General features: G+C 37.9%; 1 protein-coding gene across 1 annotated transcript in view; it reads right to left on the bottom strand.

Annotated features, from left to right (window-relative positions):
* The window catches only part of LOC306885834 (F-actin-uncapping protein LRRC16A-like), a gene marked incomplete at its 5' end in the record, with an annotated part of 27,884 nt that extends 6,085 nt beyond the window's left edge, over positions 1-21,799 (bottom strand). Inside the window, 32 exons of the mRNA XM_079442613.1 lie at positions 542-657; positions 1,677-1,894; positions 1,965-2,031; positions 2,814-2,921; positions 3,010-3,097; positions 3,732-3,907; positions 3,985-4,131; positions 7,106-7,222; positions 7,391-7,501; positions 9,367-9,460; positions 9,544-9,612; positions 9,695-9,867; positions 9,941-9,995; positions 11,171-11,270; positions 11,348-11,429; positions 11,525-11,594; positions 12,002-12,106; positions 12,213-12,289; positions 12,368-12,445; positions 12,647-12,732; positions 12,838-12,924; positions 13,293-13,387; positions 13,513-13,601; positions 13,689-13,764; positions 13,990-14,063; positions 14,144-14,214; positions 16,661-16,758; positions 16,845-16,966; positions 17,731-17,790; positions 18,075-18,125; positions 20,552-20,649; positions 21,760-21,799. Coding sequence (XP_079298739.1) covers positions 542-657; positions 1,677-1,894; positions 1,965-2,031; positions 2,814-2,921; positions 3,010-3,097; positions 3,732-3,907; positions 3,985-4,131; positions 7,106-7,222; positions 7,391-7,501; positions 9,367-9,460; positions 9,544-9,612; positions 9,695-9,867; positions 9,941-9,995; positions 11,171-11,270; positions 11,348-11,429; positions 11,525-11,594; positions 12,002-12,106; positions 12,213-12,289; positions 12,368-12,445; positions 12,647-12,732; positions 12,838-12,924; positions 13,293-13,387; positions 13,513-13,601; positions 13,689-13,764; positions 13,990-14,063; positions 14,144-14,214; positions 16,661-16,758; positions 16,845-16,966; positions 17,731-17,790; positions 18,075-18,125; positions 20,552-20,649; positions 21,760-21,799 — 3,098 coding nt within the window. The remainder of the gene's footprint in view (positions 1-541; positions 658-1,676; positions 1,895-1,964; positions 2,032-2,813; positions 2,922-3,009; positions 3,098-3,731; positions 3,908-3,984; positions 4,132-7,105; positions 7,223-7,390; positions 7,502-9,366; positions 9,461-9,543; positions 9,613-9,694; positions 9,868-9,940; positions 9,996-11,170; positions 11,271-11,347; positions 11,430-11,524; positions 11,595-12,001; positions 12,107-12,212; positions 12,290-12,367; positions 12,446-12,646; positions 12,733-12,837; positions 12,925-13,292; positions 13,388-13,512; positions 13,602-13,688; positions 13,765-13,989; positions 14,064-14,143; positions 14,215-16,660; positions 16,759-16,844; positions 16,967-17,730; positions 17,791-18,074; positions 18,126-20,551; positions 20,650-21,759) is intronic.

Below are 21,799 nucleotides of genomic sequence, written 5' to 3'. Positions count from 1 at the left end.
TTAAAGAGCCCGCAGCCTAATAAACGTGCTGCTGTCATTAATGTTAATCAAAGAGCAAAACTATACCATTGACTTTAAACTTTAAAGAGGATTAATCGTTTGATTTCAATTTCTGTACCTGAAATTTGTTCAGTTGCATTTATTTATGCTGTTGCTAATTGATTAGTTTTTTCCTATTTTATTACTGACAGTTTACTTGATTTTAACAATATGTGAGCAAGTCATAAGGGTCCATTTTGAATAAATAATCTTTCCATTGATGTATGGTTTGTTATGATCGGACAATATTTGTCTGAGATACAACTATTAGAAAATCTGGAATCTGAGGGAGCAAAGAAATCTAAATATTGAGAAAATCTCCTTTAAAGTTGTTCAAATGAAGTTCTTAGCAATGCATATTACTAATCAAAAATGAAGTTTTAATATATTTACGGTAGGAAATGTACTAAATATCTTCATGGAACATGATCTTAATATCCTAATGATTTTTGTCATAAAAGAGAAATGTATAATTTTCAAGTGCCACAGTCTCAGATCTGACCTCACGCTGAGGTTAGTGATCTTCCTGGAGAAGAACTCCGGCACACCCTCGTCCAGCTGATCCACAGAGCTCCTCCCATCCACTTCCTGTGCAGCGGCTCTGCTGATTGGCTGATTCTGAGAACCACATCCAAACAACAGCTTCTCATTATTAAAACAGGAAAATAACAGTGTTAATGTTACAAAAATCATCTCTACTGAAGACAGAAGTGTCGTTTGGTTCTCCTCCAGTAGTGTCACTACAGTTAAATCAATAATATTACTGAATTCTTTCATTTGTATAAACATAATAACAATCAGTGGAGCTCATTTATTCCATCCTTTGCTAATTCAAAACTGAGATAATAAGATGCAACATTTTGACTGCTATTTTTAGTATTTATATATTATTGCAGATTTTTATATTATTTTGACTTGGCTTTTAAATGTTAATTTCCATTATCATTTTAATTTAAGTCATGTAATTTAATTTATTTTGTCCTTTTCTCTGTAAAAACTGAGATACAATAAGATGCAATATTTAGAGTGTTATTTTAGTATTATTTATATATTACAGTATTTATTAATGTTTTGAATAAGCTTTAATTCTTCAGTTTTCATATTAATTTTAGTCATTTATGTAGTTCTTTGCTCAGCAAAAGCTGAAATAAAATACAAAAAGCTGAAACATTTTGGTATTATTAATATATATTATAACAGAATTTATTATTTTGAATGAGCTTTTATTTTTAATTTTTAATTTTAATTTTGCTCAGTAAAACCTGAAATAATATTCAATAAGCTGCAACATTTTGAGTGTTATTTTAGTATTATTCATATTTTATAACAGAATTTATTATTTTTAATTAGCTTTTTTATTTTCATTTTAACTTTAGGTTTGAAAAATTTTATTAGTCACTTCTGACATTTTTATTGGCATTATTTTTCCCCCCAATATCTCTATTTAGCTGTAATTTTGTTTCGGTTTTAGTAACTCAAGTATTTAAACATACATTTATTTCATGGCAAACTCCAGCTTAATTCAGCTTCGTTTCAATGACCAAAAGCATTTTGAAATAGTGTCAGTTTTTCAGTGATTCTGTGGTAACTGTACTGAACTCATTTAATCAGATGTAGTCTGTGTTTGTGTGTCTTACAGCGGCTCTGCTGGGTTTGGATTTCTTCGTCCGCCGCGGCCTGTATTTAGTGACATGCCGTAGAGTGGGCGTGTCTTCTGTGGGCAGGTCGCTGAAGCTCATTGGCCGAGGCTGCTGTGGCTCCGCCTCCACTGGGGGTGGGGTCGGGGAGAGGGGCGGCGGCGGCAGGTCGTCCACACAGATGTCCTCTAAAGCCTTACACAGATCAAAGCCCAGCTCTGACAAACACAGTTAATCATCAGTAATACAGAAACACTAATTATAACTGACGAAGTGATCAACACGTACCGAATGCGGCGGACATGGGTCTGAACATCCGACTGTGAATGCTCTTCCTCTTGGTTTTCTGTGTCCGCTAGAGATCCAAACACACACAGATTCATCTGATAGGCTTGTGAATATTCATATATACAGCACAAACATGGTGTGCTTGTTGTTTATGGTGCTCACGATCACATTGAAGGAAACCATGTGTTCCACAGGAGTAAAACACTTAACATTTTATTATAAAAATGCTAAATTAAAATACATAGTTTTAATCAATCTATCTATCTTAGTAAAAATGTATTCTCATGTTAAGATCTTCAGCATGTATAATTGTTTAGGGTGAGTTATAGCTCATTTTTACTTAAGTCATAAAAATGGCTAATTAAAATAATTTCAAAAATTATTATAAAAAAAAAAAATCATAAAAAAGTTATTTTTAAATAAAAACAAAACAAAATAAAACAAACAAAAAAATTATTTAAAATATATTAATCAAAATAGAACAATAAAATTCAAATGCATATTTTCTATTAATTCATTTATTTGTTTTTTTTTTATATAAAATTGTGTATTTTAATCGTGCATTTTTGAGATTTAATGCCTTTTTATTATTATTACTTTAAAATTAATTATATCATAAAAAAGCCAAATTAAAATAAAAAAAACTTTCAATAAAAAACAAACACTTGCTAAAAATAAAATCATAAAAATGCAAAATCTAAAAATAGCACATTCTGAACGTCTCCGTTTGTCTTCCACAGGAGGCGTAAATGATGACTTAAAATCACCCATGAATCTCTGGATTCTGTTTTGCACTGAAAAACATTTGGTGCAGGATTTTCTAACCCTAACTTTAGAGAGTGTGTGTACCTGTGGTGTCCTGTTGACCATCTGTATTTCTCCCCCGTCTATAACTTCTGTCTCCTGTGAGTCGTGATGCAGCAGCGGCTGCTGTCCTCTCCTGCTCAGATGACCCGCCTGACACACACACACACACACACACACACGTGAATTAGACACACACATACACTGTGATAAAGTGTAGATTTGTGAATGTAAATCTCACCAGTGTTTGTTGAGAGCGAGAGAGAGACTGTAGGATTTCATCAGTGATGTAATCAGAGAGACTTGACGCCATACTGAGCTTCACCTCACTGAAAACACACACACACACACACACACTGTTTGCCTCTCAAAGTGACTGTGTGAGATCCAAAATTAAGCAAAAAAATGCTGAGGATAATAAGATTGTCCATTCAGGTCAAATGAAAATATTTGAAAATAAAAACAAATAAAAGACTTACAAAAATAAATGCAAATTTAAAATACATAATTAAAAAAATAATAATAATGAAATGCAAAATTAAAAAATATATATTTTTAAAATAAAAATAAACAATTAAATGAAAATTACTAAAAATTTAATCATAAAAATGCAAAATCAAAATACATCATTTTAAAATAAAACAAAAAATATTAAAAATAAAAAAGGAATTAAAATGAAGAACTGATTTAAAAATAATAAAAATAAAACACTAAACATGAATTAAATCATAAAATGCGAGATTAAAATGTTTAAAGACAAAAAATTAAATTGAAAAATATTTTACAAAAATCAAAATACAAGTTTACTAGCATGCCATGTCATCATTAGCTGACATCAGAGAATCATGAACATGAATGTGTTGTTAAATTACTTAAATATTGACTTAAAGGGGTTCATCTGACATGTGTGAATCCCTGTTAACCCATAATACTAGTGTAAACTTGAGCGCAACCGTAGCTGACCTGATCTTGTTGATGATGTCGATGGCCGACTGCTCCAGCAGCGTGGAGGTGATGAAGGCTTTCGACACGCTCGTCCTCCCCTCGCTGGCACGCAGAAAATCTTCACGCAAACGCGCCTGCTGCATGATGTGAGGACACACGCTCTGAGCCGTATCCAACATGGACACCAGCAAACCCTGAACACACACACATCAGCGTGTGTTTCTCAGCCGGTCAGTATGATGTGTGTGTGTGTGTGTGTGTGTGTGTGTACCTGCAGCTGCTGGTCTAGGAGCGCGCTGATCTCTCCTGCCACTGAACACAGTTTCTCCTGCACCTGCTGCACACACACACCTGCTGACCCGTCACTGCCGCCCGCCGCTTGCCCGCTTGAGCGCAGGTGATACAGACTGCGCAGCAGCTACAGACAGAGACAAAACTAAGCTTACAGACTTAGTAGTTACTATAGCCCTACATTGCAATCTAATAACTTATGAAGGGCTGGTTCAACACAACCATGAGACAAACTGAACGTGAGCAGAGCTTGTTTGTGTACATTTGAGTATGTTTGGAGCGTGTTTATGTTTGAGCATGTTTGAGTATGTTATGTTTAGAGGGCGTTTGGAGCATGTTTGAGTATGTTAAAAGTGTGTCTGAGTACATTTAGAGTAGAGCCCTGCATTTGGGCCCGGGCCCGATGGGCCCCGACTTTTTTACGCCTCTAGGGCCGGGCGAGTATCAAAGCTCGCTCTGTCAGATTGCTCAACAGCTGTTTTCCCCAGGCTGTTTGAGCTCTTAACTCCAATCTCCCTGTCCCCCACTGACCCCCCACTCACCCAACTCAATACAGTTGACAACTTTTCCTAAGTGCTATTCTGAGAGTGCTACACACAGGTGAGTGGGCTATACAAACCACCTGTAGTAACGCACTCATCCCACTATATGCACACTAGACACTTTCTATGAACACTCCCTGCTACAAAGACTCAGTAAGAAAATGTTTACTTGAGCATTGCACTACAAAATAATGTTTACTTGAGCATTGCACTACAAATCTTTTTGCACTATGCGCTGCTTCCCACAAAACCTCTCTTTAATCTACACAACAATTTAATGTACGAAATATATATATACGATTTTTTTTTTATGTTTTTGCACAATTTCATGTACAGTATATATGTAAAGTTCTTGTACAGTCTCAGTTTGTGTATGTCTAGGCAACTAGGTATAGTAGTTATAGTATATGTATAGTCAGATGCTCTATTGTTTTTTTGTTTTTGTTCTTATACTTGCATTGTTGTATGTTTATCTTATGTTTAACTAGTATGTAGCACCGTGGTCCTGCGAGACACGACATTTCATTCCACTATATGTCCACACATGTAGTGGAATGACAATAAAGCTCAACTTGAACTTGAAAAATGGAGAATTAGAGAGACCACTTGTTTGTCTTAATGATGGAGGTGGTACTAGGGTAGATGTTACAAGAAACTCAGTATCATGCCTAGACCTTACATTAGGCTTTACATGTCCAGGAAGGTTACAAAACAGAAAGATGGTGTTTTGCTAAAGCGGAAACTATATCAATGGAAGGAGATGTATATAGCGGTTATAGTGAAGTGACATGCTCAATTATTAATGCTGCATCAACAAGCATAGTGAATGGAAAAAGAAAAATGGTTCCATGGTGGAATAATTAATGTAAAAATGCAATAAAAGTAAGAAATCGTGCATTTAGAGTCCTAAGGAAGGATTTTAGTCAAGACAACCAAAGAAAGAAAGCTAAGGCATGGAAAATAATGAAGTCATCAAAGAAGAATCTCACTTGTGTAAATGGATAGAAAAGGCAATAGTTCGTAGACTATCATATTATTTAGAACAGAAAGGATTGATTTGTGCACAACAAAGTGGTTTTCGTAAAGACAGATCTACAATAGATGCCCTAGTGAAAGTTAGTAATGAAGCTGAAAAAGCAATTAGTATGAAAGAGGTCATGGTTATAGTATACTTTGATATAGAGAAAGTATGACTCAATGTGGAGAGAAGGACTATTGATTAAATTACATAATATTGGTATCGGAGGAAGGATGTATAACTGGATTTTAGACTTCTTATCAAATTGTACATTTCGTGTTAAAGTTGGAGATGTTTCAAGTGATTTTAATATAGTAAATGGTATTCAGCAAGGTACTGCTATTAGCCCAATTCTGTTTAACATCATGATAAATGATATCTTTGAGAATGTTGGTAAAGGTATCGGGTATTTATTATATGCAGATGGTGGGGCTATATGGAAAAGAGGGAAAAATATTAGACACGATTAATAATATTCAGAATGCTATAATAAGAATTGAAAGATGGACATATGAGGATTCATGTTACATGCTCTTTACCAGGAAAAGAAAGTTAGGAAATATACAGCTTAAACTATATGGTCAAAGTATGGAAAGGGTAACGAAGTTCAAATATATAGGATTATGGTTTGATGAGAAATGTATATGGAGGACACGTTAAACAGATTGAAACTAAATGTATTAATGTTAGAGTAGTGAAAGAATATGGGTTAAAGAGTTTTGAGTACGGCCCAAATACGGTATGGGATAATGTTCCTCCATGGATATTCCCAGTTCCCAATGTAGACTTGAAACTTTTAGAACTAAAGAAGGAATGCTGATCATATTGGATATTTGGTTCAAGAATATGTTAAACGGAAATACTATCAGTATATACCAATATTCACTGATGGATCTAAAGATTCAAGGAATGATCATGTAGGAGTGTACATACCAGAGTTTGATGTAACTATATGTAAAAGAATTAATGACAAATTATCTGTATTTACAGCTGAAGTAGTAGCCATAATTTTAGGGTTAGAGTGGGTAGAAGTAGTAAGACCTCAAAGAATAATAATCTGTTCGGACTCTGTTGCAGCTCTCAATAGTTTGAATTCAACTGAAACAATAAGAGATTATTTATTTAAAGAGATAATATTAAATATAGAGCGAATTGGAATTAATCTGCAGTTTTGTTGGGTTCCAGCTCATAGGGTGTTTGGAGTGTGTTTGTGTATGTTTGAGCATGTTTGATTATGTTTAGAGTGTGTTTGAGTATGTTTGGAGTGTGTTTGTGTATGTTTAAGCATGTTTGAGTATGTTTAGAGTGTGTTTCAGAATGCATTACTACAGCCCTACGTTCCAATCTAAAAACTTATGAAGGGCTGGTTCAACCCAACCAAAACTGAATGTGAGCTTCCAGAATGTCTTCAACCAGAAAAACAATTAATAACTGAAGCACATCATGTTTTTAATCTTCTTTCATGGTTTGTGTAATAATATCAGTGTCATATGAGCCCATCAGCCGTTTATGGTGTGTGCGTGTGTGTACGTGTCTCTCACTGTTGTGGAGTTCTTGGCATCTCTCATCAGGTTCTCGGCCGTCTTCATGTCCTGCTGAACTCTGTCACTCATGCTGAAGCGCAGAGAGTTCAGCTGATCCTGGACCTGCACACACACCTGCCCCATCACATGCACACACACACACGAATGAACACACCACTGACAGAGGCATATATGCTCTAATATATGATCCTATCAGTCAAATAATAAACACTCTGTGTTTTCAGTTATGGTGAATGCGGAGTAGATATACTGTACATCCCATCAGCCACCTGCTCTGCAGATATGATCAGTCACCTGTTGTGTTGTGCTGGTGACGAGGCCCTGCTGCAGTCTGAACGCCTGCTCCTGCAGGTATCGCCTGCTCTCATGGTTACGCAGCAGGTACTGCTCCATCTGCACACACACACACACACACACACACACAAAGCATCATGGGATGCACATCACAGGAAAAAAAGAGCTTCTGGGAGTTTGTGTATTTTTTAGAGCGTGTTTAAGCACGTTTGGGCATGTCTGTGCATGGTTGAAGAGTGTTTGTGTATATCTGAGAATGTTTAGAGCATGTTTGTATATTTTTAGAGCATGTTTGAGTATGTTTAGAGCGTGCTGAGTATGTTTAAAGCATGTTTGTGTAAGTTTAGAGTGTGTTTGAGTATGTTTGGAGCATGCTTGGAGTGTGTTTGTAGCGGCTGTATGTTTCAGAATCAGTTTAAGTACGTTTAGTGTGTTTGAGTATGTCTGGTGTGTGTTTGTGTATGTTTGAGTACGTTTAGAGTGTATTTGAGTATGTCTGAAGTGTGTTTATGTTTTACTATATTTAAGCATGTTTAGATTGTGTTTGTGTATGTTTGGAGCATGCTTGTGTGTGTTTGGAGCATGCTTGTGTGTGTTTGGAGCATGCTTGTGTGTGTTTGGAGCATGCTTGTGTGTGTTTGGAGCATGCTTGTGTATGTTTGGAGCATGCTTGTATATGTTTGGAGCATGTTTGTGTATGTTTGGAGCGGCTTCCACTAAGACGCTAGTATTGGTAATAGGAGTGAGCAAGTAATTGACACGTAAAAAGTCCATGCAAACCCAAGTAAAATGTAAAGTCTCGTTTATTGTGCTCCAATGAATAAACATTTTTTCCAATTAGCTTCCTATGGTGTCATTTTGTCAAGTTCACAGAGTACGAAAATCCATACCTTGTAGACACAGCATACTGTTCAACTCAGTCCAAACACATAATCCAATAATTTGGCATGATGAAGCACAATCCAGACCCGTCAAAAACTGTGTGCTTCCCTACTACCCATACATACCTGTTGTCTCATTAACCAAATACCCTGATATACTATTTCCAGTGCGCCACCCAATGGACAAATACATAATTGCATTAAAATAGCTCCTACAGTGTTTGAGTATGTTTGGAGCATATCTGTATGTTTAGTGTAGGAGCCATGCTTACTATTTAGCCATGATATTATTATTGAATTTTTCTATATGTTCATTTAAATATTAGCTTGCTACTATATTGTTAATGTTGTTTATTTCTCTGAGTGTGTGCCCTCTATAGGTGTGAAGGGAAACATGTTTAAAAGGATATACCACCCCTGATAGGAGGGGCGCTGCTGCAAGAGCATACTGTGCACATGGAGCTAAGATGGCATGGTGCAAAAAGCCTGCAATTAGCCTTTAAATTGTTTGTTTGATGTTGCAATTCAAGCTAATTTTGGTTTAATAAACTTCTGTTATTGTTTGGAACCACTTCAACAAGTCTTTCTGGATCTATTCATGCTACTTTGCATGCGTCGGATTATTGCATCAACACCTCCAAGAAACATTAAAAAACAATAGAAGCCCAATAGAAACCATCACAGAAATGCCAATGGTTTCCATTAAAATACCATTATAAACCAATAGGTTTTTGCAGTAAAACCATTACAAAATTCCTTTTTGTAGTGGGTTTTGGGCATTTTTCCAATAGGATTTAACATCCCACCAATAGAATCCATCACATAACAGTAGACACCATTATAGTCCCCATTAAAACCAGTACAATTCCCATTACAACCATTAAATCCATTACATGTTCTATTGTGTTTTGAGCAGGATTCTATTGTTTTTTTTCAGCAGGGGGGACAAAATTGGAAGGTTGAAGCTTGTTTTTACCACTACATTTAGTTTGTTTGTGTATGTTTAGAGTGTGTTTGTGTTTATTTAGAGCATATCTTTGTATGTTTTGAACATGACTGTATATATTCGTGTTGTGTTCAGACCTTCATCAGGGCATCTTCAGTTTTCTCAGAGTTGTTCTTCAGAGCTTGCGCCGCATCTGTGATGGGAACCGGCATGAATCTGATGGTGTAATTCCTGCAGAAGATGAACGACAAACATGACTGAACCTGTTGATCAGACACACACTCAATCTGAAGCTAAAGAAGACTCATACACACTTCTCCAGAGCAGCAGCCACATCCTGCAGGCCCTGAGCGCTGACACAGTTACGGTCCCAGATCACAGTCCTGAAATACACACACAATGAACGCTGTACATTTCTGTACTTGAGTGTGTACCAGACGATCCTGTGGTCGGTGTGTGCGGCACCTGAGTTTGGTGTTGATCTGCAGGGCTTTGGCCAGCATCTTCGCCCCAAAGTCGCCCATGCTGTTCCCGCTGATGTCCAGATGGGTCAGACTGCTGTTTCCTCCCAGCGCATTCAGCACCACTGACAGATCCGCCTTCAGCCTCGAGTCTGCCAGAGACAGAGACGCCAGCGGCTACACACACACAGTTAAACAACGTAGCTAACCTTAGAGCAGTATTTCAAATGTGACGGATCTACAGACTTACAGAATCCTCTTCCTGAATCATGTGGACCAGAGACACCAGAACCTGCCCGAGATTTCTGCACAGAAACACATTCAGAATGTATGACATGTAATAATCCTTTTATTCATCAAACTTGAAACTTGAAACATTTGTGCAGCACAACTGTGTTCAACATTGATAATAATCAGAAATGTTTGTTGAGCAGTAAATCAGTATATTATTATGATTTCTGAAGATCATGTGACACTGAAGACTGGAGTAATGATGCTGGAAATACAGCTGCAGATCACAGAAATAAATTGCATTTTATCAGACATTCATATAAAAAACAGTTATTAGAAATTGTAATAATATTTCACAACATCACTGATTTCACCGTATTTTTGATCAAATAAATGCAGCCTTGATGTGGAGAAGAGACTCTTTTCAAAAACATTAAAAAAATTCTAAACCTTTAGATAAAAATGCCTGCTGAATGTATAAATGTAACTAAATGTATATTCTACATCCTGTTTTTCTCTATTGACCTGTGAAGGTCACATGACCTCTAAACTGAATCTACAGGGCCTTTCGCACCACAGGAACCTTTTCATAGTACCCGAACTAATTGTGGAACTACCCACTTTTTGGCGTGTTTCTCTGGAACCTAGCAGGAACTAGGAACGGTTTTAGTTCCAGGAACTCCGTTTGGAGGAACTAAATTAGCTCCTACTTCAGAGTAGGGTCTAAAACAGTTCTAGGAATTATCCAGGATGTAAGTGTACGCTGATGATCACCCAACATGATTTAAAACGCTGTGTAAACATTGTATCATACTGAGGGCATTTATAAACGGCATTTACCTGAAGACTTTGTCTACAGCGTTTTGTGCTTCTATAAGCCTCAATGAAATGTAACACTGCAAATTGTCGTTGGAGATTCTTAGTCCTTCTTTCCGTTCTTTCAATCGCTTGATATATACATCGAAATTCCATGTCCATTATTGTGAGACACACAAAAAACACAGCTCCAATCACAGCATCCTCCATTCTCCTGTTGTTAACGTTGTTCTTCTTTGTTTATGTTGTTGAACGCTGCATACAAATGACGTCACTGTCGACCAGCTTACGTCACTTCCTAGTACCCACTGTTGGTGCGAATGCAACCCTTACTGGGAAATAGTTTGCGCAAAATTGTCCCAGTACTTTAGTACTGTACTTTTAGTTCTGGAACTAAAGCAGTGTGAAAGGCCCTAAAGCTGCAGAGTCTCACTTGGTTTTGATGTTGCTGAAGTTCCTGCCGATGGACAAGTGTTTGATGGAGCGGTTCTTCCCGAGCCACACGAGAAGCGTGGACAGATCCAAGTCCAGTCCTGAGAAACACACAATCCTCCTGAATCAGCACAACAGCTGACAACAAATCTGTGTGTGAGTGTGTGTGTGTATTAACCGTTGTCTGATATGTCCAGGCTGGCGATGTTTGGGATCTCAGCGATACAGCCTTCCAGAATCTGAGAGCCTGCTGAGCGCAACTGAACACAAGAACAACAACGTGTGAGGAACACACAACAAACATCAACCAGAGCAGTCACGGGTCAGAACGACAGCAGAAGGTTCAGTGCAGTACCTCACAGCCGCTGATGTCCAGAGAAACATCTCGCAGGGTAGTGTTACAGGCCAGACCCAGGAGCAGCGCTCTGAAGACATCAAACATCAGAAGAACACCAAGAGAATATCAGGAGAAGATTAGAAGAACACCAAGAGAATATCAGGAGAAGATTAGAAGAACATCAAGATAATATCAGGAGAAGATTAGAAGAACATCAAGAGAATATCCGAAGAACATCAAGAGAATATCAGGAGAAGATCAGAAGAAGCTCAAGAGAACATCAAGAAAATATCAGGAGAAGATCAGCAGATGATCAAGAAAATATCAGGAGAATGCCAGAAGAACATCAAGAAAACATAACATCAGGAGAATGGGAGCAGCACATTAGCAGAACAGGAGCAGGACATCAAAATAATATTAGCAGAATATCAGAAGAACATGAGCAGAACATTAGCGTCACATGAACATGGTCTGGATGGACAGATGGAGACTCACTTGAGTCCTTCAGAAGGTAGTTTGGTTCCAGACAGACAGATGTTCTGGAGAGACAAAGCGCTGCTGAAGAACTGCTTGAAGGAGGACGGAAACTCCTTCCCTTTCCTGCAGAACAGACATCAGACTGAGACAGCTGGATCCAGCAGAGACGTCAGCATCTGTGAGTGTGTGTGTGTGTGTGTGTGTGTGTGTGTGTGTGTGTGGGTTGTACTTGTAATTGAAGACACTTCTGGCCAGGTTGAGAACGGTCAGGTGTTTGAGGGAACCGCGCAGCAGTGATGAACACACCTGAAGAACACAGTTTGTCTGTCAGCAATTTGCAGTGTAACACACATGACGTGTGTGATTGTGATGTGTGTGTCTCACCAGGTCGAGGGAACAGTCGCTGTTGGACAGGTCGAGTGTGTGCAGACGGTTGGACTGAGACAGGAAACTCCACAGGTGCTAAACACATCAACACATCTTAACACACTAATTCACACTAATTATGTGTGTGTGTGTGTGTGTGTGTGTGTGTGTGTGTGTGTGTGTGTGTGTGTGTGTGTTTGCGCGCGCGCGTGTGTGTGTGTGTGTTTGCGCGCGTGCGTGCGTGTGTGTGTGTGTGTGTGCGTGCGTGCGTGCGTGTGTGTGTGTGTGTGAACATACAGGTATGTCGTCTCTGAGGGTGTTTCCAGACAGGTTCAGGTGTGTGAGTGATGTGGAACCGAAACACTGCGCCAGAACATTCACACCTGAAACACACACACACACATTAAACACAGCACACAACATCTACTTTCTGTTATTGTCATGAAAATACAAATCATAAATTAATATTTAATATTGTGTGTGATCACCTTTAGCTGACATTGAGTTCTTGGACAGATCCAGCTGTTTCAGTCCAGGTGTGAGTTTAGACAGTGCAGAACTCAGAACCAGAGCACCTGTCAATCACACACACACAATACAAAAAAACTTCAAATTAAAACTGTAAGTATAAATTAAAATAGTACGGGTTTAACAAACGACACCTGTAGTGTAAAATAAAATGCACTTTTTTTTTTTACATGACATTGCATTTTAACATATTATTCGCTACAACATCAATATATCTATTATTTTAATATTTTTATTTAATAATAACAATTAATTACTTGCAGTCATATTGAATGGGTCAAAAACAGCGTGAATATGGACTATGATAACTCATATTTAACATATTTTTTCTGCATTAATTGTGAGAAAAAATTGCAACTAGATATTCCCTCCAAATAGTTCAGCTCTAATATGTGTGTATTTGTGTGTGTTGTACCTTTGTCTTCGAGGCAGTTGTTGGCCAGACTGATAGTGTGTAACACTGAGTTTGGATTCTGACTCAATGCAGCAGCAAACTTCTGAGCAAAATCACTGAAACACGCAGTAAAATACAGTAAAACAGACTGTTGTGCTAAAACAGGACACATGCATGAGAATATACTCTGTGTGTGTGTGTGTGTGTGTGTGTGTGAGAGAGAGAGAGAGAGAGAGAGAACCTCTTGAGTCCAGTGTTGTCCAGGGTCAGTTCCTCCAGCTTGGTGGATCGAGACACAACTCTCACTATCTGATTGCACAGATCTGCACTCTGAACACACACACACACACACACACACACGATTAGTGTACGAGCACATCCTCTATCCGCTTCACATTCTCACACACACTCAGTCACCAGTTTAAAGTCCTTGATGGAGAGTTTGATGAACCACTGGTTGAACTCCAGAGCAGCAGTGATGGCCATCAGATCCCTGAGCACAACAACACAAACACAGCATAAATGCTCTGATCAGATCTGATCAGAGGAAACCGAACAAACTGAGTCAGACTAAATCCAGAAGAACTGTGTCTCCAAGAAGCTTCAAGAAAAAAGATAGAAATAACTGACTTAAAACCATTTTTAGCTGCTGAAAATACTAATGTTCTGATAATTTTGGCCAGCGCTGTATTACCAGCAGCTGCGGTGTGTATGTCACCTGTTGTCCAGGTGTATGAAGTCCTGGAGGCAGAGTTCCCGCGTGTCCTGAGACAGGTAGATGGTGTCCACGTCCTTCAGAGACAAACACAGAGCTGTGAGACAGACACTGAGACACAGACGAGATGAGACGGAGAGAATAGAGCTGTACTGACCCACTGCACCTCGTCTCTGTAGGGAACGTTCATCTGATCGCACACACACCAGTAGAGCCGCGAGAAACCCCCTGCAGCACCACACACACACACACACACACACACTCACAGGTTCACGAGAGCTACAGACATCTGAGTGTGTGAGACAGAGTTCCTGCACATTTTCCATTTCAAAATTCCATACTTTTCCAGACTCAAATTTCCAATCCTCTCAGTAGATTTTCAGACCATTTTCAACATAAACGGTTCATACAGCATTATTTTCAGCTATATTTTTGGTATATAGTACAGTCATCTGTAAATATTTTTATTTTCTCAGGGTTTTTCATTGACTTTCTCGACGTGACAAAGTGACAAAAGTGATAAAAAAAAGTGCAGAAGTGACAAAATTATTATTATAATTCAATTATTATTAAAATAAATTATAATAATAAAAATACAGACTTTTGCATGCACACAGATAACTTTTTTGTGCCCTCGAGAAAATATTCACATGTGCATGGGTATTTTTCACATGCTTAATAATAATAATAATAATAATTCATTACATTTATATAGCGCTTTTCTGCTTTTCTAAGCACTCAAAGCTCTCTACATTGTGAGGGGTGGTGTCTCCTCGTCCACATTACACATTACAATTTCTAGTTTTATAAAAACCTATTTTCTTTGTGTATCACTGCCATCTTACTATGAATAAAACGAGAGCATGCATATGAATTTTTAGAGATGTACTTGCTCAAATTTTGGCTTTCATTATGGTAGTCCCTCTAATATCAAGGCCTTATGTCCAGTTTAGTGCATCCTCTGCAGCAGCAGAAAAACCATGACATGAAATGAGCTGATGGCATCATTTGCCAAGTTCAAGGGTCTATAAAAAGGTATTGTAAAAAAACAAAAGTGTTCAAAGTTTGGCTTTCATTGGGGCAGTATGTCATATTTCAAGGCCTTAGGTCTCTTTAACGCATGTTTGGTGGCGACCAAGAAATCACACCATTAAATGCTGCAATATGTGGATCAGTGTGCATCGTCCTAGCTGCTAAGTTGAATGGTTTCTCGTGCACACATAAAATCTTTTAATTTTTACAAAAGTCCTTGAAGCTATGAAATATATATAGTTCAGTAATGAAACTCTAGATGGCGCAGGCTGACGGGTTGTTAACATAACTGATGTTATTCAGAGAGTTAAATGACTTGGCACAAGCTGATTGCTGATTGGTTCATGCTTCATATGCAGCCAATGAGCTTACTGCTTTACATTTATATGGCTGGCTAGCATTCACTTGAGATTCCTGCAGCACGCTTTCAGAGTAACTCTGAAGCCCTCCACCTTCCCCAGCTCCACCTGTGTAGATCTGCTACGGGTTATTTTATATGCTATTTGTGCAGCAGCAGTATGTCTTAAATACCCACAGCACCGTATCGCCATATGCACTGGCAGTAGTAAGTTCCTGCAGCAGCAGCAATAATCTACAACTACAGCTATAATCAACAGCAGCAGCAGCGTAGCAGATCTTTTCTGCCAAGACCAAATACATTAACATTGTCATATCCATCACCATGCTAAAATCTCCCGAGAGTTGTCATGATTGAAATGGTGCTAAGAATATCGTGAGAATAAACCCAAAACGCTTATAACCTGTATTTTGCATAATGAAGAAGTACAACTTGAATTCCTGTTTTACAATCACTAAAGAATCACTAAACAGGTGCCGTGAAAACACACGAAGCAACCCTGTAAGAGTGTGTGTGTGTGTGTGTGTGTGTCTGTGTGTGTGTGTGTGTGTGTGTGTGTGTGTGTGCGTGTGTGTCTGTGCCTGTGTCTGTGTGTGCGTGTGTGTGTCTGTGTGTGTGTGCGTGTCTGTGCCTGTGTCTGTGTGTGTGTGTGTGTGTGTGTGTGTGTGTGTGTGTGTGTGTGTGTGTGTGCGTGTGTGTCTGTGCCTGTGTCTGTGTCTGTGTGTGCGTGTGTGTGTGTGTGTGTGCCTGTGTCTGTGTGTGCGTGTGTGTGTGTATGAGAGTGTGTGTGTGTGTGTGCGTGTGTGTCTGTGCCTGTGTCTGTGTGTGTGTGTGTGTGTGTGTGTGTGTGTGCGTGTGTGTCTGTGCCTGTGTCTGTGTGTGCGTGTGTGTGTGTGCCTGTGTCTGTGTGTGCGTGTGTGTGTGTGTGTGTATGAGAGTGTGTGTGTGTGTGTGCGTGTGTGTCTGTGCCTGTGTCTGTGTGTGCGTGTGTGTGTGTGTGTATGAGAGTGAGTGCACGCGTTTTTGTGACAAATGAGGACATAAATTTGTATAATGACACAGGTGTGACAGGTATTACAAGGTGAAGGTGACTTTTCAGGACATTGACCCATGTCCCCACTTTTCAAATCTGTTCTCCTGTGAGGGCTAAGTTTAGGTGTAGGGTAGGTGTAGGTCAAAAGCACATACAGTTTGTACAGTATAAAAACCACTACGCCTATGGGATGTCCCCACTTTTCACAAAAACAAACATGTGTGTGTGTGTGTGTGTGTGTGTGTGTGTACCACATGGTCCAGCTTCTGCAGGAGTGTGATTTTCCCAGAGTGTCTGTAAACTGGTGATTCTCTCCACCGGCTTTAACAAGAGTTTCTTTATCACCCTCCTGAAACACACAAACACACACATAAAATAAACACACACATATGCTTGCATGGAGCTACAGTGTGTGTGTGTGTAAGACTGTCTTACAGTGGGTTGAGTCCTGGACAAATCTCCTGAATGTTTTTTCCTATATGTGCAATAAAATCATCAGCATCCTGATCAGACGTGAGTCTCAGAGAGAGCTGCCCTCTGTCATAGTCCACCAGCAACTACACACACACACACACACACACACACACACACAGGCGTTAAAGCACAATTCGATCAGCAGAGGGTGATAAACATTCCTCACAGCATAATATCACCATAGAGGAGCCCAATCTGAATTCAGAAAAACAACTAGTTCAGATGAATAGAAAGTTCAGAAGAACAGCATTTATCTGAAATAGAAATCTTTTGTAATATTATGAATGTCTTTAGTTTTCATCAATTTAATGCATCCGTGGTGAATAAAAGTAGTATTTTCTCTCTTTTTTAAAAAAAAAATTTACATACCACAAACTTTTGAATGTTAGTTTAACACAGTTTCCACAAAAATATTGAGCAGCACAACTGTGTTCAACATTGATAATAATCAGAAATGTGTGTTGAGCAGTAAATCAGTATATTATTATGATTTCTGAAGATCATGTGACTCTGAAGACTGGAGTAATGATGCTGAAAATACAGCTGCAGATCACAGAAATATATTACATTTCAATCAATTAAATCAAAAACAGCTGTTTGAAACTAATAATATTTCACAATATTACTGTTTTACTGTATTTTTTCAGTATTGGGCTCTGCTTGTTGTTTAATTTCTGTGTATGCAAGTATATTGGGCATTAAGGCTGATTCTTGTCAAATAAGTTTTTATTCAGTCATTGAATAACCTTTCAATATTCAGAAGTTTCAGGATTAATTATATGCACATAAGAAAAAAACATTAAATGTAACATTAAGGCTGATTCTGATTGTTAAAGCTGATGTTCACCTGTTTCTGTTTGATGCTGCTGATGCTCTGAATGTCAAAGACACTGAAGGACTGATCCACCTGCAGGACAAACAAACACATGATAAAACTACATACTGATGACATACTGAAAGAATACAGATCCTGAACAAACAGCACAAATAACACACTATCTCACACTTAGAAACACAGACGAAACACACACAGAAAGGACTGCTGCAGCTGAGTGAATACAGGCCTGAACAGGTTTGCAGATCCACAGAAAAGACACACACACACACACACACACACACTCTCTCTCACACACACACACACACACACACTCTCTCTCACACACACACACACACACACACACACACACTCACTTTAGCAGGGACTCGTGCGCTCAGAAGAAACACTCGATGAGGAGCGAGAGCCTGTGGAGAGACCAGAGAAGATTTAGAGCATGACAATAATGAAATAAACAATAATGAAACAATAGCATACATATAACATGGAAGCTTGTTTCCATTTTCTTCCAAATAATAACTTTACCAACTTAACTTTACAGTTGTTTTTTAATGACTTAGACACTGAATGTGATACTTGAGGCCCACTTAGGGAAACCATTCACTCATAAACCTAATCTTTAGACCAAGTCTGCAAAACTATAAGCACATTACATGCTTTAAACTCTGTTTGACATTGCATAACAAACTTAAGCAAAACTCTAAACACAGTTTTCTACATTACACACATCATTCAAAACTAACAGCTCTTTCGTTTAATTTGGGAAACAGTGCTACTTTAATCTCATTTACTGACGCACAGAGTTTGGTGTGTATGTGGCTAATTATTTTATGTTTGTGTGTAGAGTTACTATGCAAAATTACAATTTTTAGAAAAGTTAAAACAGTTTTCAAATAATAAATAATTTTGTAAATTACAAAAACAACATATTTTTGGTTGCTTAATAATAATAACAATAATAATACAATTATATGATTATTCTCTTTATTCTGCCTGTTGAACATTTCTGCATGCTGTATTGTTATTGCACAGCTAACCTTTAACCCTTTAACTGTCACACCTATTTCTTTCTGTCACACAGACATGGAAGTGCACTGTCCAAACTTACATTTTATAATTCATGAATGAAAACACTTTGTAAGATGATTTTGATGTACCTTTTCCATGGGAATGCAATGTCTGATTTTAAAATGGTTTTCAAAGCATGAATTTTGAGGTTTTAACCTTTCAACTGATATTTTGATGCTTTCTAAATCATGATAGGGAAAAAGAAAATGAAAAAAAAACATTTGTGACTAAAGGTCAGAACTCCTTTTATGATGTAGATTTTATTGAGGTGCACTCTTGTCATAAATTAATCTATTACTGCTCCGACTTAATTTGTAACAAAAAACAGTGGTAAAATATCTATTTTTGGAGTCTTAGGCCTTTCCAAAGATATATAGTTTGTCATGGTTACATTATGATTTGTGTGTAATATAGTGAAGTAAACTTAGGCGTCCCACAGAGGGGAAAGATAGTCAAATATATTCACTGTTGTGCTTTCTTTAGCATTTTCAAAAAACATGCAAATATGAATTAATGTTGTAATTATGTATTGCTGTAATCAGCAACAAAACCACACAGACTCTTTTTTTTCCAGCTGAATATAGATTATAATTAGTGTAGAGTGGCTGTAATCAGGTAAAGCGGTCCATTTAGAGAATAATGAGCCGTCACTGAGCTACTGAGCTCAAGATAAGACAAACATCATGACTAAAGGCTGTGAGTTTCTTGCTAAATCTTGTGGAAGCTCCTGGAATGCAGTGTGTGTGTGTGTGTTCATGCCTAGAGGAACAGAACTCTGTCGTGTCAGGGCAGGAAAACGAAGGTAAGTATAAATACCACAGCTGAACTTTACAATGAGGAACTTCTCAAACACTCCCTGTAACTCACTGCATAAAGACAAAACCTCTCAGCACAAATACATGAGCTGCGGACACACACTAAATCCTTCCTCAATCTGTCTGTCTGACACACAAAAACATGACCAGCACACAAATATCACAAGAAACAAAAGCAAAATTATGCTTAGCATGAAGTAAATAAAGCCTGTTTTTAAGATCATTAAAGGAATAGTTCCTAAAATGAGTGTGTTTCTTCATCAGGTTTGTAGAAATGTGTCTCTGCATCAGTGTCTCAGCAATGGATGCTCTGCAGTGAATGGGTGCCGTCAGAATGAGAGTCCAAACAGCTGATAAAAACACCACAATAATCCACACCACTCCAGTCCATCAGTTAACATCTGGAGAAGACAAAAGCTGAAACAAATCCAGCATTAAGATGTTTTTAACTAAAACACGAGTTCATAATCCATAATAACTCTTCCTCCAGTGAAAAAGTGTTCTGGTCTGAATCAGGAGAGAAATCTGCACAGATCAAGCTCCGTTTACAAAACAAAACAGATCTAAACAAATATGTGGCTGGATTTTGAGGAGATGCACTTTATGCAGGAAGCATTATTATGGATTATGGACTTAATGCATCTTAATGATGGATGTGTTTCATCTTTTGTCTTCTCCAGATATTAACTGATGGACTGGAGTGGTGTGGATTATTGTGATGTTTTTATCAGCTGTTTGGACTCTCATTCTGACGGCACCCATTCACTGCAGAGCATCCATTGCTGAGACACTGATGCAGAGACACATTTCTACAAACCTGATGAAGAAACACACTCATCCTGATCTTGGACGCCCTGAGAATGAACACATTTTCAGCACATTTTCAGTTTTGGCTGAACTATTCCTTTAATATTATATTCAGAGTCGTGATAGAAACACATAGTACTCACCAGGACTCTGTTCTCCAGTTTGCCACCTTTGACCTCCAGGTTCACTTTCTTAAGGACACACAGCTTCACCTGCTGCCCAATAGCATCCTGAACACTCTCTACACACACACACACACACACAGGCTTCTCAAAATGTTCTATTAATTAATATACTCAGAATATTAATTTTATCCAACAGCTCACATGATGAATTCAGACCTGCTGCATCTACATGATTCATTTGAAAAGGAGTGAAAACGGATCAAATCACGTGTGCACACACTCGCTGAATGAAGTGTTTCTCCTAAAAATGAGAGCAAATAGAAACTTTTCTCTGTTTCTCCTCATTTTTTTCTCATTTAGTGATTCAGAAAAGATCTCTGCAGCCATATATATATATATGCAGCGTTTGGTTGATATAGACATTCACAGGCCCTTTGTTATTTGTTCTCCCTAATTTTCACTTCTTTTTTCACTTCTTTTTTTATTAACTGACTTTTTTTTTGTCACAGTCGTTTTTATTTTTTGTTGTTGTTGCTTTTAATGCAATTATTATTGTTATTATTAGTTGAAAACTGATGTAGAAACAATTTTCTCTCAGAAACTGCTAGAAAATAAAATAAATAAATAAACATGGCAAGCAACACTCTGAATTAAACATGCAATTAGAAAAACTGAAATAGTATTTTCTTGTAAAATCTTTTAACTCTACAACTTTGAAAAATATTTGTATTTTATATAGTTATTATTGAAATATATATAGTATTCTGAAATATAATTAGATAGCATATTTGACCTAAAATACATTTAATTTTTTATTAATAATTTTACAAAAATTCTACGTAATCTAGAGTGTGAATGAATTTCGTGTGATTGTTTTATATGTCGATTTTAATATTGCATGTCGTAACTTTGATGTTTATTTGCATAGGCTACGCAATCCTGATTGCCTATCTTAGTCAGGACACTCCTGTAAAACAGATTTTACTCTCAGTGAATATTTTTCTGGTTGAAAAAAGGTAATATATCTGTTTACTGTCGCGTCGCGCTGTCCGGTGTGGGCGGAGTCTGAGCTGGCCCCTCCCACAGCTAACATATATTAACACTAATAGCCTAATAAAACGTCTCTTTATTGAAATCATTCAAGTTTTAACATGAAAAGCGTCTTGTGAGGAAATGAGCACAAACAGGAGTTCTCACACGTGATCGAGCTGATGAGAGTTTCTTACCCAGCAGATCCTGAGGAACGTCTGCGTCTTCTGTGCTCAT

The sequence above is a fragment of the Barbus barbus genome (assembly GCF_936440315.1).
Source record: "Barbus barbus genome assembly, chromosome: 19".
NCBI classification, from domain to species: Eukaryota; Metazoa; Chordata; class Actinopteri; order Cypriniformes; family Cyprinidae; genus Barbus; species Barbus barbus.
The sequence above is the reverse complement of the archived record's forward strand: the minus strand, read 5'-3'. Positions and strand labels throughout refer to the sequence as shown.